General features: G+C 54.2%; 2 protein-coding genes across 31 annotated transcripts in view; one reads left to right on the forward strand and one right to left on the reverse strand.

Moving 5' to 3' along the window:
* The window catches only part of MFSD2A (MFSD2 lysolipid transporter A, lysophospholipid), a 54,590-nt gene extending 38,961 nt beyond the window's left edge, over positions 1–15,629 (reverse strand). For 17 of the 23 annotated variants that reach the window (XR_010410977.1, XR_006794555.3, XR_010410975.1 and 14 more), the window contains exons 1-13: positions 15,490–15,624; positions 13,936–14,067; positions 12,283–12,407; positions 8,106–8,229; positions 7,894–7,972; positions 7,397–7,554; positions 6,877–6,967; positions 6,632–6,753; positions 6,336–6,419; positions 5,797–5,880; positions 5,587–5,699; positions 5,008–5,151; positions 4,740–4,916 (exon numbers count right to left, since the gene is read on the reverse strand). Coding sequence is in view for 5 of the 23 variants with exons in the window: in XM_064589375.1 (XP_064445445.1) it covers positions 4,740–4,916; positions 5,008–5,151; positions 5,587–5,699; positions 5,797–5,880; positions 6,336–6,419; positions 6,632–6,753; positions 6,877–6,967; positions 7,397–7,554; positions 7,894–7,972; positions 8,106–8,229; positions 12,283–12,407; positions 13,936–14,067; positions 15,490–15,582 (1,526 nt within the window). In the remaining 18 variants the exon portion in view is untranslated. Of the gene's footprint in view, positions 1–3,329; positions 3,454–3,480; positions 3,948–4,739; positions 4,917–5,007; positions 5,152–5,586; positions 5,700–5,796; positions 5,881–6,335; positions 6,420–6,631; positions 6,754–6,876; positions 6,968–7,396; positions 7,555–7,893; positions 7,973–8,105; positions 8,230–12,282; positions 12,408–13,935; positions 14,068–15,489 lie in introns of those variants that run through there. The other 6 variants (XM_045897989.3, XM_045897992.3, XM_045897991.3 and 3 more) reach the window with 6 other exon arrangements.
* MYCL (MYCL proto-oncogene, bHLH transcription factor) overlaps positions 1–16,072 on the forward strand; it is a 92,054-nt gene that overhangs the window by 40,410 nt on the left and 35,572 nt on the right. For 7 of the 8 annotated variants that reach the window (XM_064589379.1, XM_064589380.1, XM_064589381.1 and 4 more), the window contains exon 1: positions 15,720–16,009. The exons of the other annotated variant lie outside the window; for it this stretch is intronic. The gene's annotated coding sequence lies outside the window, so the exon portion shown is untranslated. Of the gene's footprint in view, positions 1–15,719; positions 16,010–16,072 lie in introns of those variants that run through there. 8 annotated transcript variants of the gene reach the window in all.

Raw genomic sequence — 16,072 nt, forward strand, 5'->3', positions numbered from 1 at the left:
GGATGGTTTAGTTCCTGTAGACCTCTCCAAATTCACCTCATACCACCTGCTGATTCCTCTATGTACAGTGCTTTCCCCCAAGCCCCTTGAATGTCTGCTAATTCTCCTTCTTCGTGATTCAAATCAAAAGGCATTTTCTCAGAACATTCTTTCCTGAGCACTCAATTTAAAGCCTAGCTGGCTCAGTTGGTAGAGCATGTGACTCTGGATCTTGGGGTTGTGAGTTTGAGCACCATGTTGGGTGTAGAGATTATTTAAAAATAAAATCTTTTAAAAAAATAAAGTCTCCACACCAATTCCCTCTATAACATCACCCTGCTTCTTTCATTGTGCTTATTATAATCCAAAATTACTTATATGCCCATTTATTTGTCACTGGTCCTCACTGAGCATGTAAGCTCTATTTTATTCACCACTCTATCCTCAGAGGCTAGCCAGTGCATGACACATGTAGGCCCAATACAAATATTTGTTCCATAAATGGATAGCCAACCTCATATGCTCAAGGACAAATCTGGAATTCCTTCTTTGCAATGTTGAAAGGTATTGCTCCTTTCTTCCAGCAGGTGGAGCCAAAGCCACACCTGTTCTGTAGCAGGAGTTGGGGTGGAGTGTGTGATTGGCATGGCTGAGGACTGCAGGACAGAGTCAAGAGGGAGGCAGAGTTTTTTGTAGTAATGTTGGATCCAAGCATAGAGGAAGTCAAGATGGCACTTCTCCCAAAGGATGGGTAGGTATGAGCTGTCTAGAAGGCACATGGAGTCACCGGTGACCAAATGAGTTTCTGGGATCCCAGGTTGTTTTTCTACCTACCCCCCGCCCCACCACCATATCATCCCCCACGAAATCAGCAGGGGATCTTCGAGGAGAACAATTTTCTGTGAGCATAAAACTGAAGAGAAGGTTTTCCATTCCAAATCCCCATTGTACAGTTGGGGGAAACTGAGGACAAGAGAGAAGCATCATGTTGGGTCAGTGCCTGTTGGGTGTAGCTCACAAAACCTTCTTGTTATAGCTCATGTTTAAAAACTCAGCCCCAACCCACCCCACCATGCCTGGCCCTGGGCTCAATATGGGAAGCTACAGTAGAGGGGGCATGGACTCTCGAGAGCTGCCCCAAAGAACAGGGGAGAAAGAATGGCTTTAGAGAGGCATTCTGGAACCAAGGCATATTGGATCAGTGTCTGCCAGATGGACCAGGGGCCAGAGGTACATTCCAGGGCTGGGCAGGTGGACTGTGGGGCTGGGGAGATCAGCAGGGGTCTCAGACTTCCTCCTGAAGACAATGGGGACTCATAGAAGGGCTTCTAAATACTTTGGTTATCTTGGAGAATTTGCAGAAGGAATGTGAGGAGATCAAATCAAAGACAGAGACCAGGGCGCCTGGGTGGCTCAGTTGGTTAAGTGACTGCCTTTGGCTCAGGTCATGATCCTGGAGTCCCGGGATCGAGTCCCAGGATCAAGTACTGCATCAGGGCTCCCTCTGACCCTCTTCCTCTCATGCTCTCTCTCTCATTCTCTCTCAAATAAACAAATAAAATCTTTAGAAAAAGAGAGAGAGAGAGAGAGAGACCAGCGAGGATGCTGGTATAATCATCTAGGTGAGAGACCTGGTAAGTAATTGCAGGGATGGGCAAGAAGCAAGCTTGAGTGGTTTAGGAAATTTAAAATAACTTTTATTTTTTAAAGACAGGTTTTGGTGTTTATTGGAGTAGAGGGAGGGGGAGTTAGGAGTGGGTCTCTGCAAACATTATCTGAGTTCTTGAGCATTCTGGCTACGAAAGCCAGTCCAGAGCCCAGGGCTCCTGCCTTGCCCAGGCAGCCTGACCCTGAGATGGCAGCTCTAAAGGGAGTGGGACCTGGCTTGGTGGTGACAAGACTATCGGTTCACATATTAGCCTAAAGTAGTGGGTAAGAGCACTGGTCCTGTAGCCAGACAGCCCGGGTTCAAACATCAGCTCCTCCACTTACTGTCTGATGATCTTGGACAAGTTACTTTTCTGTGCCTCAGTTTCCTTATCTGTAAAATGGGGGTAATAATGTACTTACCTCATAGGGGAATTATGCATATAACCATGCCGGTTAGTTAACACTTGATCAATTTATGAAAGTGCCTTGGCAGAACTTCAGGGCAAAAATGGAGCCTTCCCCAGCCACCCTGAAAATGGAGCCCTAGACCCAAAGTAACAACCAAGCCTGAAGGGTCTATGCACTTCTCTTCTCTGGGCTTCATTTATCCATGCATAGAATAGAGAAGTTGGACCCGTAGCCCTGATCCTACCAGCTTTGCTTTCCCAATATCTGGAGCTTGGCCTAAGTGTGTGAGACCCAGTGATGCACTGGGGCAAGCTCCTACCAGTTTGTGAGAGCCAACTGTTCAATTTTCGGGAAACTGGCCTTAGAACAACCATTGGTAACTTGAAATTGGCTATAGAAGAAGCAATTACGCCATGCAAATGGACAAGTGCTATAAACTAGGGCTTCCCCCAGCAACCTCCTCCCCGCCAACAGTGGTTTTTCACCAGCACACCAGTGCTGAGACCCCTCCTCAACTCACACACAAAGCCACCCAGCCAGGTACCTTCTCACCTTCCAACACCATCATTAACAGCTATGGGGAAAGAATCGCAGGTCCCTAGGACCTCACACAGCCCCAGTCACACAGCGTGTGTGCCAGGGGCGCATGCTCAAGCATGCCTGGGGCAGTACGCACAGCATGCATGCCTGGGCAGAGCAGCCGGCTGTCTGACAGGCAGTGGGGTCACTCAGATACAGGGGAGCGAAGGATGGGATGGGATTCCAGTTAGGCAACTCTTGGCCACGTGACCCTCTCTATACTGGAGCTCAGTTTACTCATCTTTAAATTTTTTTTTTTTAAAGATTTTATTTATTTATTTGAGAGAGAGAGAGAGAATGAGAGAGAGAACATGAGAGGGGGCAGGGTCAGAGGGAGAAGCAGACTCCCTGCCGAGCAGGGAGCCCGATGTGGGGCTCGATCCTGGGACTCCAGGATCGTGACCTGAGCCGAAGGCAGTCGTTTAACCAACTGAGCCACCCAGGCACCCCGTAGTTTACTCATCTTTAAAGTGGAATAGTCCCGGGGCGCTCGGGTGACTCAGTCGGTTAAGCGCCCAGCTCTTGATCTCAGCTCAGGTCTTGATCTCAGGGTCGTGAGTTCAAGCCCCACGCTGGGCATGGAGCCTACTTTAAAAAAATAATAAAGACAAAAAAAAAAAAAAGAAAGTGGAATAGTCCCGATATAGCAAGACGGTTTCAAGGATTAAATTTGAGAACCAGCAAAGTGAAGGTAAAGCCTCCACACCATGCCTGGTACAGATAGGTGTTTAGTAAACGTTAGCTGATGCTGTTATCACACCTCCAGACACCCTCTTGCTCCCCAGGGCCCCTGCAGCTTCATGTCCCTGTCTTGGCACCGAAGGGCTCAGTGAGTGGCTGAGGGTAAAGACAGAAACAAGCACCTCTGGTTTCCAGCTTTTATGAAAATTAATAACATTAATAGCTCACAGACACATACATACACATACATTGCTATATACATGGTCATTAAGTTATTAATTAGTCTCTGTATAAAAAGTTTCTATATTAGTGTTCTAGGCTAGGCCCCATCAGTCCATGGCATATTCACAGTAGCAGCCCCGGGGCTTGGCCCCGTGGGCAGGCAGATGTGAGGCAGGAGGCTGCGTGAACAGCCCTCCCCACGGCAGGCACAGGAAGTGTCCTGGGCCACTTACTCTCGAGTCTTTGGCTCCCTTCAGGACACCTGGAGACCAGCTACTCAGCGAACAGGCAAGCAGGCCCTGATCTCTCCTGTGGTCTGGGACCCAGGTCCTGTGGATGGTGGCTTTGGGCAACACGGACGGCCCTAGAGGATGCTGGCCAGCTCCGTAGAGTCTGTGTCAGAACAGCCAGAGCTGCTGGCCTCCTCCCTGCAAGAGCCAGAGGACACAGGCTGGAGGAGGCGTCCTCACCCCTCCCCTTCCCCAGCTGCCTTGGTCCTCCGAGGACCTTGGCCCTACAGTCTTAGCCAGCCAGCTGTCAGGTGAGTCTAAACGACAGGAAGTAGACAGTTTGCTCACTCCTACTCTCAACGCAGAAACTGCCGGTAGCTCTGTTTGAAGTTCTTGCTGCCCACAGGGCACCAGAAGCCCTGGGACTACGCTTTGACCTGGGCTCGCTGATGAACTGGCATGATTCACTTCACCGTGCCCTCTGGTCTCCAGAAAGGCAGCCTCAGGCCCCACCTGAGGTCCTGCATGCCAAGAGAGCTGTGAAGAATGCAGGCTGTGGAGTGAAAACGCCAGGGCTCAAACCCCAGTTCTACTCCTTCTCAGAGGGCCCGATTACTCTTCCTGGTTAAGGCTCAGAGTGGGGATCGGGATCTCCCGACACCTAGGGGTGTCAAGGGACTGCAGGAGATCATGAATGCGCAGTCCCTGAAGTGTATAAATGCCGTGAGGGCAGGGATTCGGTCTGTTTCATTCACTAGAGCAATGCCTGGCACCTAGTGGGTTTCCAGTAAGTATCTGCTGAAAGAATAAATGCAAAACCACCCAGCACCCTGCCTGGCATGCAGCTAAGTATCAGAGCGAAGTCAGCTGCCCTTAGGGCGGAGGCTTCAAGGGAAGCTGTGCAGGAGGTAAGTCAGGCCTTGGCCACAAGGGGCAGGGGCTGAGGGTTTAGCTAGGATGATGCCCCCTCCTCTGCCTCCCCGCTCTCACCTCAGAGCCTGCAGGGCCTTCTTGTTCTGCCGCCGCTTCTCCTCATCGATGGGGTACAGCTTGAAGAGCAGCAGGCCTAGCAGGATAAGGGCTATGGGAGCTATAGTCACCAGCATCTTCAGGGTGAACTTGACACGTTCCGGCTGTGAGCAGCCACGGGTCTGGTACCCGGCAAAGCTGTGGGACCCAGGGAGCAGGAGGGTGGTGAGGGCGGGGCACCTGGGGCTTGGCCCTGCCCAGCGCTGCTCCAGGACCCCACCGCACTCACTCAAGACTGAGGGTGGAGATGCCCAGGGAGACTCCAGAGGCGAACTTGGTGAAGAAGACATAGAAGGAGAAGAAGATAGGCTCAGTTCCATGAGACTGGGGCTGCTTCAGGTGGAAGTCGTCGATGACATCCGGCAGCATGGACCTGCAGCAGGGTGGCGATCCTGAGGACTCACCCACCCAGCACTCCAGGGTCCCCACTAGCCCATATGGCACCTCTGTGGTGTCAGTAAGAAGAGGTGGCCCTCTGGGACTTTTGTATCCCCAGGGCACACAGCTCTGTGAAGCCATGGCAACTTCATAGTGGTGAGGAGGCCGGCCCCCTCCTCTGAGATGGAGCCCCATTCAACTTGGCGAATAGAACACAGACCAGATTTAAGCCCCCCATCTCGCACCTTGGTTAGGTCTTCTCGCACAGTTCACAACCTCTACAACTGTACAGGAGAGACCTGTCCCATCCCCAACCTGGACCCATAGAATGGTCTGCAGGAGAAGCCCCTGCAGAATTCCCTGCAAGGAGCTTCAGAGGTAGGGGGTAGGGGGCTGGCGGACAGAGCCAGGTGGGCCGGTACGCACTTACCAGGGTAGTAAGAAGGCCGCTGCCACACTGATGCCGGCTGCCACAGCTACCACGTAGGTGACAATCAGGTTACTCTCCATGAAGGCCACCAAGATGAGAAATGGCACTGCTGACTAGTGGAGGGGTGGGCACAGGAAGATGAGTCAGCCTGGGGACTTCGACCAGCAAACCCCAACTAAGCCCAGGCCCCACCCCTTCAGCCCCACTCACTGAGATCCCAATGTATACCGCCGTCTTCTTGCCAAATCGGGTTAGGAACCACTGCCAGACGGGAATGGTGAACGTGGCCGAGAGCTGGGGATGCACAGTCGGGAGTGAGGGAAGTGGGTTAGTCATAAACCCCTGCTGCCCTTCCCAGGACCTCAAAGATATTCCTAGCCTTGCCTGCGGGCAGCCAGATGATACCCTCTGGGCACTGAGGAAGCTGACAGGCCCCTTTGACGGCTCTCCAGGGTAGCTGAGTGCTAGTCCCAGTCTTATCTCCTACCTTCTCTGAGCCACAGCTGAGCACAAAGTGTCCAAGTTCCTGGCCTCCACGCCTTGGCCTCTGCTATGTTCTTTACTGGAATATCTTGCCCCAAATCTTTCACAGTCTTGCCTAAGCAATTGTGCGTCAGATCCACCCAGTGATTCTGAGTCTCCTCCCACATCCCTCCTAACCTTAGCCAGTCTGGGAAACATCCTCTGACTATCTAAAGAACCATCTCAAAGCCCAGGCTGCCTACCCACCCTCGGGGCCCCACACACACCATGATGGCCAGGAGCAGATTCTGGAATTCGTTTCGGAAGCCCAAGGTGTAGGTGCAAAACAAGGCGAAGTTCCCCTCCACCAGCTGGAGGATGGGCAGGGTAGGGGGAAGGAAATGCAAGGAAAGAAGTGATGTCAGAGCCCAGGCTTCCCCATGCTCCCAGGACCTCTGCTCACCCTGCCCCCATTCCACCTGTCCCTCAGGCTTCGTCACATCCCTGTCCTTGTTTTACCCCACCCCTCTTGCACCCGCCCTACTCTCAAGGCTGAGCACGTCAGGCCCCCCCCCCCACTCACCATAAAAGCCAGGGAGGTGAAGAGGAAGCCAGCAATAAGCTTGACGTATGGGCCATGGCTCATGACCAGCCGGAGGCCCCGAAAAAAGGACATCGGCTCAGCCTGCTGAGTCTCATAGGGTTCTGGGGGCCAGAGAAGACAGTGAGGAAGGAGCAGAGGCTGCTCCCAAAGCCTGAGTGAGGCCCAGGCAGAGGGACAAAGCCATGTGGTGCTGGGGCCTACAGTGCTCCCCGGGGACCCCTCACCTCTCTGCTCCCGCACGCCCAGGGTCAGGATGACAGCACAGACGACGTAGATGGAGGCAATGACTCCTGCTGCCAGCAGGTATGCATTTTGCTACAAAGGAGATAAAAGTGACAGTCAGTCTGATCTCATCCCAGCTCTCAGCAGCTCCACTCAATGGACCAGTCCCTTCTCTGGGGCCTCACTGTCTCCACCTGTGAAATGGGAGAATCATCCTGGGCCGGCTGCCACTTCCCACGGCTGGGCAAAGTCCAGAGGAACAGAATGTTAAGAAGCCAGGCTGTGGAGGGTGAGAGCCCATAGTTCGCATCTCCCCAAATCTAGTTAAGTCACTAGTTCTGTGACCCTGGCCAAATTATTTAGCCTCTCTATGAGTCAGTTTCCTTATCTGAAAAGTGGGCATATTAACAGTTTGTAGATCAAATGCCCAACACTTAATAAACATGGACGATGCTGAGGATGACTGCAAACCACCCCATCGTGCCCCATCTCCCTAAATCTCTGCATAGCCAAGGGCCTCACCGTTTCTTTGAGTGAGGTGATGCTCTGTGTCCGATTGGCACCTTCTGTAGCCAGTGAAGAGTCCTTGGGGTCCTGGAGGCAAGGCGTATCCACTTGGCCCACGATTTGCCCCTGGATCGCTGTGCCCAGCACTGTGCCCAGTACCTCCACAGTCATCCCTGAACAGTAAAAAGGTCCTTTGGAGGGGCCTCATAGCTTGTCGGCCTCCAGGGAGGAAGGCCAGGTGGGTAGAGGCCCCAGGTGATGGCAGTTGTTCCAGGTGGGTAGATATCCAGTGGTGGGGCAGATGCACCTTGGCCTGCACTTACAGCCTTGCTCGCTGTGACCTCTGGCTAGCCCCTGCACCTCTCTGTTCTCACCAGAGCAATAAAGGGATCAAGTTATTTTTGAGATGGTTTTACATCCATTCCCAGCAAGGGAAGAAATGTGGCAGGAGGGTCAGGGAACAATCCCCATGATCCCTGGGGGATGGATCAGTGGGCTGGAGAGACACTTACGATATGCAGTGGCAGAATCCCGCTCACTCTGCTCTGTGCTGATGAACATCGTGAGAGCTGAGTAGGGAACGTGGAAACACTGGCATGGAAGAGAGGCCCTCGGCCAGTCAGACGATGGACAAGCAGATGTGGCTTCTGGCACCAACCCTACAGGCCCCGGGAACTGCCCTCATTCCTCCCCCCAGACACCAAGGGGAGGCACCCACACTCACCGTGACCAGTGTTTCAAACAGGCAATAGAAAAGCAGGTACCACAGGGCCTGGCCCTGTGGGAAGTCAGGCACGAACCAGATGAGGAAGTAAGCAATGATGGCCAGGGGTGTGGAGAAGATGATCCTGGGGAAGGGGGGAGGGTCTGAGTGGGGGCTGGATGTCAAAACCCCAAGTTCTGGGGTCAGCCTGGACTGCTCTGTAGTCCCACAGGGTGCCTGCCGGGAAGGAAATTCTTCTCCCTGAATCCACCCACCCCAGGGTCTCTGGGAGAGGCTGATGGCCAAGCCAGAAGCGCAGACTGCAACAGGGCCCCTGGACTGAAATCCTGAGCACGGAGCATGAGGTCAGATGTGGAGGATTGCCTAGTCTCCCCAGTGGAGAGGGCTCCAGAGGCAGGGGCTTCCTATGGGCTGGGGGAACTGCGAATGGCACTGAAACCTCGGGTGGTAGGGCAGGGAGGTGGGAAGAAGGTGCAACCCCAACATTGGTGTTCTTACATGTGCACACACATCCCTCGTGAGCACACATATACACACACTGTGGGCACACACACACGGGTTGGGAAGGCCAACTCCAGGCGAAGGACCAGGCCTAGTGAAATCACTCTAAGGGAGGGTAAATGTCTGCCTTCCCACTGGTGTATCCCACACCACTGCAAAAGTGGTTAGACCTCAGGACGGACTGACTTCATGTCATCAGTATAAAAAGGCAGCAGAGAGCAGGGGCTAAGAGGAAGGCCTTTGGAACCATTCTTCAGGAATCCAATTCTGGCTCTACCAATAACTATAAATAACTTGGACTTGAGCAAGTTATTTAACTTCTCAGAGGCTCATTTTCTCATCCATAAAAAGAAAATAGTAATAGCACCTAATTACATTCAACCTTCACTCAAGAAATATTCAAGTGCGAATATGGGCTAAGCAAAGCACTATTCTTATGACTTAGGATGGATCAGTGAATGAAAGAGACAAAAGTTATTGCCCGGTGGAACTTGTATTCTAGTTGGCAAATGAAAAATAAACATAATGTAAAAGTTATATACGTATTATTCAGGCTTAAAAGGGAATGAAAGTCTGACACATGCTACAACACAAATGAACCTTGAAGACATTATGCTAAGTGAAATAAGTCCGTCACAAAAGGACAAGTATTGCACGATCCCGCCTACAAGAGACCTACAGTAGTCAAATTCAGAGATAAAAAGTAGAATGGTGGTTACCAGGCGCTGTGGGGAGGGAGGTACAGGGAGTTATTTTTTCTGGGTACAGAGTTTCAGTTTGGGAAGATGAAAAAGTTCTGGAGATGGATGGTAGTGGTGGTAGTACAACGAGAATATGCTGAATGACACTAAACTGTACAGTTAAAAATGGCTCAAATGGCGGGGTGCCTGGGTGACTCAAGTCAATTAGCAGCTGACTCTTCATTTCGGCTCAGGTCATGATCTCGGGGTCCTGGGATCGAGCCCCTTGCCAGGCTCCGTGCTCAGCGGTGAGTCTGCTTCAGGATTCTCCCTCTCCTTCTGCCCCTCCCCCTGCTCGCTCTCTCTCTCAAATAAATAAATACATCTTTCAGAAAAAATGGTTAAAATGGCAAAATTCACGTTATGTATATTTTACCACAATTTTTAAAAATTCTATACCGTTAGAAGGTGATTAAGTGCTACGGAGAAAAGAAAGCAGGCTAAAGGGGATTAGGAGTATGGGCCTACAACTGACAACAGAGTAGACAGGGAAGCCCTCGTTGAGAAGCTGACCTCTGTGCCAAGACTTGACAGAGAGGAGGCACTTGGCCTTGCAGTTGTCTGAGGCAAAGGGTGCTGGGCACGAATAGTCAGCACAGAGGTGCTCAGGCAGGTCTGAGGAGTAGCAAGGAGGCCATTGGGGCTGGAGTGGAGTGAGCAGAGGGGATGGGATTAGGAGACGGGGTTGGAGGACACGGAGTACCAGGTCATGTAAGGCCTTGCAGGCCACGGGAAGGACTTTGGTTCCATTTCATAGAGTGGAAGTAGTTTTGAGACTTTAATAAAGTTGTTATTAAAATGTAGAACGGTGCTTGGGACCCAGTAAGTGCTTGCTGTGACTATCACACTAGGAAAGCTCAGCAGGAGAGTACAGGTCCTCAGCGAGGGAATCAGACCCCAGGCCCAGCCCTGCTGCATCCCCGCCCGCCCACGTGACCCTGGGGATACCCTGCCTCTCACCAGGTGGCCTCGGGAACTCCAGGGAAAGTGTCTGTCAAAGTCTTCCTGGTCTGAAGGGTGGATTTTAAGTGCTGGCTGAGGGCAAGGGCTGCTCTGAGGTCTGGAAGGATAGTGGGCCACGGGGCTGATAAACCTGAAAGGCCCAGCCTCTTCCCACACTAAAAGAAGGTGCCAGGTCCCAGGCCTGAGGGACCTAGGTCCTTACTGTGGTAGGGACAGGAAGGAGGTCCCATACCCTGCATGGCAGCCCCTCAGTCCACTGAGTGATCCAGTGGGCACTCAGACACAGGGGTGGAGGTTACCATTCGAGAGGTATCACCAGGAATTATCACCCAGACAGGTGAGGACATGTACACAGACACCGTGTTAAGACAAAAGGCAGCCTGAAGGGCCCTCAGCAACTTCACCGAACTGGCTGCCACACCTGCCCAGCGTGAGGCCCTCAGATCCTACTTCCCACAGGGAGGGCCTCCTCGGCTCTCCCTCTCTGCCCCCCTCCCTCCTGCCCGAATCCACGTGTCTCCTCAGAGAACAAGGGCTCCTTCCGTCAGCCTTCGTCAAACACTCCTCTCCTCTCCGCTGAGAAACCGAATGTGACTGGAAGTAACCCAGCTGGGTCAGCCTTCGTCAAACACTCCTCTCCTCTCCGCTGAGAAACCGAATGTGACTGGAAGTAACCCAGCTGCTGTGGCCACCGCAAAGGCCTGTCCTAAGTAGCTGCCTCCCATTGGCTATGCCTCATGAGGAGATGTGGCAGCAAAGCCCCACCTCCTACCGGCTGCCAGGGACTCAGGTGAGGGGCGGGGGGGGGGGCGGCCAGCCTGCCTCCTACCTGGGCAGCCTGTCCAGGTAAGGCAGGCTCTCCTGCCTTCCTGCCACCGCCCCCCTCTCCTCCTTCCTACCTCCCGCCCCCCCCCGCCCCCTGCCATGAAGCCTGGATCAAAGGCCCCAATTTGGGCCTTAGCCAGAGGCTGGCGGGATTGTGGCGGGAGGGGGGCCTCGTGGGAAAGGAAGTTGTGGGGGTGGGGTGGGGGCTGTGGGAAGAGCTTTGAAGGCCGGAGACCAGGTATGGGCACCCCTGGGGCAGGAAGGCGCCCACTTGAGCCTGGATGGGCTGGAGATGAAAGGGGTATGTCCACCCCCCTCCCCCCACCAAGCAGGATGTCCTGGAGGGAACCAGAGCTCCAGCCTGTTAGCCTGTCCCGTGTGTCTGCCTTTGCTGTCTGATCTATGGTGTACTACCTCCCCCAACCTTGCCCTGTAGCCTGAGGCTGAGTAGTGCAGGCTCTGTATCAAGGGAAAAGGTAGTTTATATTATCCAAGGGGCCAGAGGTTATGGGTCTGCTATCCCATTCTGGGCATTACCCTCCAGCCTTGCCCCAACAGGAGCTACTCTGAAGGGGTGCCAAATTATATATTACTTAGTATGTGCCTAGCACTGTTCTAAGTACTTCACATATAAAAAATATGTGATCTTCACGTTAACCAAAGTGATAGGCATAATTATTATCTCCACTTTGCAGATGAAGAAACTTGAGGCTCAGAGATGTTAAGTGACTTGCCCAGGGCTGCACAGCTGGGGGTGGTGAAACTGAGGCAGGCTGGTTTCAGAGTTTAACCTCTCAACCACTATGCAGCCGCTATCTCTGCCACTATGGGAAATGACTGTGTGGGAGACGTTAGAATTCCAGCTTCACTGAAGGGAATGGGCCTCGGGGAGGAATGGGGGGGGTGCCCGGAGTAGGGGACGCTGCTCAGTCTAGCAGTTTGGCCAGCCTGGGAATGAATTGGCAGGGCATCCCAGTGCCCATGCCTGGGGCAGCTGAGGCCTCAGACAGGGTTTCGACACTTGGGTTTTTTTGTCATTTCTTCTCTTCACCCCACAGTCTGTGACAAGCCAGATGGAAGGATCAAGAGTTAGTAGACATGCCAAATGCCCTGCCTTCTGCCACCTCAAAGGAGTCTCTTCTACTCACCAGGGCATGAGGCGGCCCAGGCGGGTCCAGGAAGATTTGCTAATGCAGAAGCCCACCAGGGGGTCTGTGAAGGCGTCCCAAGCTCGGCCCACAAATAGGATGATGGAGGCAGAGAAAGGGTCCACCTGGAATGGGAAACAGGTAGAAGATGACCCCTTCATCCTTCTACTCACCTCAACCCTCAATGGTAGGCAAAAGCAGGGGCCCCCTCCCCATCTCATCCAGGCCCCTGGGATTGTGCGCTGCTCTCATCCAGGCCTTAAGCATCTTCACTTGCCTGTTAATGGTGATAGTAACAGTTCTCTGATAGCAGTCAGTAGCAGCGTGTGCCTTAGACATTTTCCCAGATCTGCTCCCTTATGTCCTCCCTTCCACTGCCCTTGAAAACACTCCCACCCATTAGAATGAATCCAGAATCCTTTCCTTGCTTCGCTCTCATAGCCCTGAGCTCCAACCACCTGATATCAGAATGAGCATTTGCTGGGTGACCACAGTGGGCCTCAATTTCCCCATCTGTATAATGGGAGTTATGATCCCTCTCTTATAGAACCGGAGTTAAAAATCCCTGTCTTGCAGGTCAAGCTCTATCTTGGGTGTGGAAAAAGGAATCTTTAGATGCTTTTAGAAAGTGGCCTGTCACTATCCAGTCAAGCTATTCCCCTCTCCACAAACCTTTTAGGCCAAAAGAGACGGCTTCTTTGGAAGAGAAGACTCTTCCTTATATCCGTCAAGGCTCTACTATTGCTTTTGCTCCAGGGAGCAGGGAAGCTAGTGGCCTCTCCCACGCTGTAGCTACCCCAATCCGACTTGCCCTACCCTCCCACTCCTGACAACAGTTCTACGCTTGGATTGCAGGTTCTTCATATTTGCACCTCACTTAGGGGACCCAGCCCATGGGATTTGTTCCAAAACTAGCTGCTTGAATGAAGTTATTTGTCCTTTATGGGGCTTAGTGTTCCCCACCTAGAAATGGATACAACTAAGACGGTTTGCTTGCGGAGTCAGATGTTACATAGAAAAGACAGCCGGTGCAGTGTGTGAGCCCCCAAAGCCATGGCTGTTTAGCTTCCCATTCTCCCATCCAGGCAAGGTGAATTCTCAGGATGCCAGGCTCCTGGCCGAAGCTTCTCAAAACAGAGCAGAACCCTGGTTCACCCTAAGTACCTCTCCTAGTCAAAGACCCCATACACTGGGCACCTAACCTGAGCCCGGCACTTGGGGGCCCCTCTGCCCACTGACATGCCTCTGCTTCTTAGGTGAAGGTGAGCTGTGCCTTGTCTATAAGCCTGGCAATATCTAGCCACCCCTGAGTGGGGCCAGCTGACTGTTGTCCAGTGGGGACATGGTGTGCCAGTCTCTTCTTAAAACAAGTGTCACTAGCAGGCTCCATTCTCCCTCATGCCATCACCTACCCCTCCAGGTTCTGTTGCTCTTGCCAGGCAAGGAGAAGTTGCCTGACCTTGCCAGCTGAGACTCCTGGAGCGGATAGATTCCCCTGCTGGATACTTTCCAAAGCCTTCTTATTTCTCCATCCACTGCCAACTCTGAGAGGCAGCAAAGTAAGGATTCCATTCCCATTTCACAGATGAGACAGTCCCTAGTCCGCCCCACCTCAGGATGCTGGAGGAGCCCTGGCAGGCTCATCCCACTTACCTGAGCCACATCCAACAGGTAGATCTGCAGGAAGAACCCCAGGGCACAGCCTGTCACCTGGTAGGGGGCCCCCCCAACTGCATAGCAAAGCTTGTTGCAAATGGACAACTGTTGTTTCTTCTTGGGTTCCTTCTGGGAAGAAGAGGAAGGGGTGAAAAAAGACCCAAGATCCTGGCCTCCATCCTAAAATGTTCCAGAGGCAGGACCATCCCTCCAGCCAACTTTGCCAGGAGGAACAAGTCTGCCTTGCCCGTTCCCACCCATGGAGAGCTCACTTCCCACAAGAAAAGGAAGGTAAAAGTATTCTCTATCTTAGGAACCTGGAAAAGGGGAATCCATATGGAGGACATTGCCCCTAAGCCACCCCATCTCCAGATTCTGAGTTAATTTGGCAGCCCACCATCCCTAAAAGACTCCCCCCAGGGTCTCAGCCATGCTCTTTTCAAGTTGGAGTGGGAGCGTGCTCCAGCAGTGGACCTGTCCCCACCCAGCACCAGCCGCCACAACCTGAAAATCCTCTTGCTGCCAAGAGCCGCCTAAGCCCAGCCCCTGCGCCCGCCCTAGTTCAGAGGCCAGGACCCACCTGCCTACTGGGTGAAGACTCTAGAGAGCTGTAAGGGCCCAGCCCAGCTGGCTGCGGGCACAGCTGTTCCTTCATCTGTCCCTGAGCCACCCTGGCCCCTGTAGGCAGCCAGAGCTTCAGGCCAGCCCAGGAGCTGTCCTACCCTCCCTCTTGCTATATTCCCCATCTCCAGCTCCTAGGGAATCTTGGAGAGGGGAGGAAAGGCCTCTGGGTGCCGGGGCCCCATCTAGGTGGAGCACTAGGAAGATTGAGATTGCCCTGGGGGGAAAGTGGAGATTACTCAGATGTGGTAGCCCCAGAACTGCTCACCCTGGCTCCTTGCAGGGACCGGTTAATAAAACGAAAAGGAAAAGTCAGATATGTGTTGCCTGGGATCCACTCCCCCTGGAGCCTCCCGATTTCATTAGGTTCTTCATTAGGTCCAAGAGAACTGGGGATGGGGTTGAAGGTCAAGACGCGCAAAGCACCTCGGGCGCCAACACCCACACTCACACAAACGCCTCGGAAGTAGCTCTGGTTCTTATGAATGAACCTGAGCGGCCCTCACCGCAGAGCTGAGGCGCGAGCGTGGGCCTGTGGGGTGGGGAGTAGGGGGCTGAGAGATGGGGAACTAACAGGGTTTTCCCAGATCTCTGGGGTCTGCCTTGCTTCCAGGGTGTCAAACCGAAGCCACTCGTCACAGAAGAACGGAAACCCGCTCAGCAGAGCCGGGGCACCACGTGAAGCTTCTGGCAGGGCAGCTCCGTAGAGACGCGGGGTGCGGGTGAGCAAAAGGGGGCGCCGGTGCCTACGAACCTTCTCCATCAGCCCCCGTCCCCAGGGCACCCCCGGGCCTCCCCTGCAGCGGGGCCCGCCTGTCCCCGGCTAGCCCAACGCGTCCCGGAACCAAGCCTCTCCCTCGACGTCCCCAACTCAGCTCGCCCTCACCTCCCCCCGCCCTCCGCCCGGGGGTGGCGGGGCCGGGCCCTCACCTTCACCTGGGCCGGCCGTTCAGCGGCTGGGAGGATGCCGGTGGGCAGCAGCCCCGCCGCGGAGCCGCTCTCCGCGCCCTCTCCTTTGGCCATGACCCGCGGGCCACGCCGCCGGGGGCCGGGACGCCGGGATGCTCCTCTGCTCCGCGGGCCTCCGCTCGGGCCCGGGCTCCCGTCGCGCCCACCGCCGCCACGGCCGCCGCGCGCCACTAAACCCGGCCGGCGGCTGAGGCTCACACTCCCCTGCACGCCCCCTCGCGCCTCTTAAAGGCTCGGCCCTGCGCTCTCCGATCCAATCCCCGGGCCGGCTGGCCCGCCGCAGCCAATCTCCGCGGCCGCGCGCCCGCCCTCCCGCCGGGCCGAGCCGCCCAGCCGCTCTGCCACTGAGCCACGTTCTCAAAAGCCGGCATCCGGCCGCGCGGCCTCTTCCCAGCCGCGGGAGAAGACCGGGACACCCACCTGACACGCGCGAGGAAACTGAGGCCTAAGGCTGGAAGGGAGCTGCCCGAGGTCCCCCAGAGTGAGTTCTCCCTGAGCCTTGCCTACAGCCCCCGACTTCTGACCCCCACGCCTAGGAACAGCT

Source organism: Mirounga angustirostris, unplaced genomic scaffold (genome assembly GCF_029215605.1).
Source record: "Mirounga angustirostris isolate CCGP_5_RB_7025 unplaced genomic scaffold, mMirAng1.0.hap1 SCAF_4, whole genome shotgun sequence".
Taxonomy (NCBI): Eukaryota; Metazoa; Chordata; class Mammalia; order Carnivora; family Phocidae; genus Mirounga; species Mirounga angustirostris.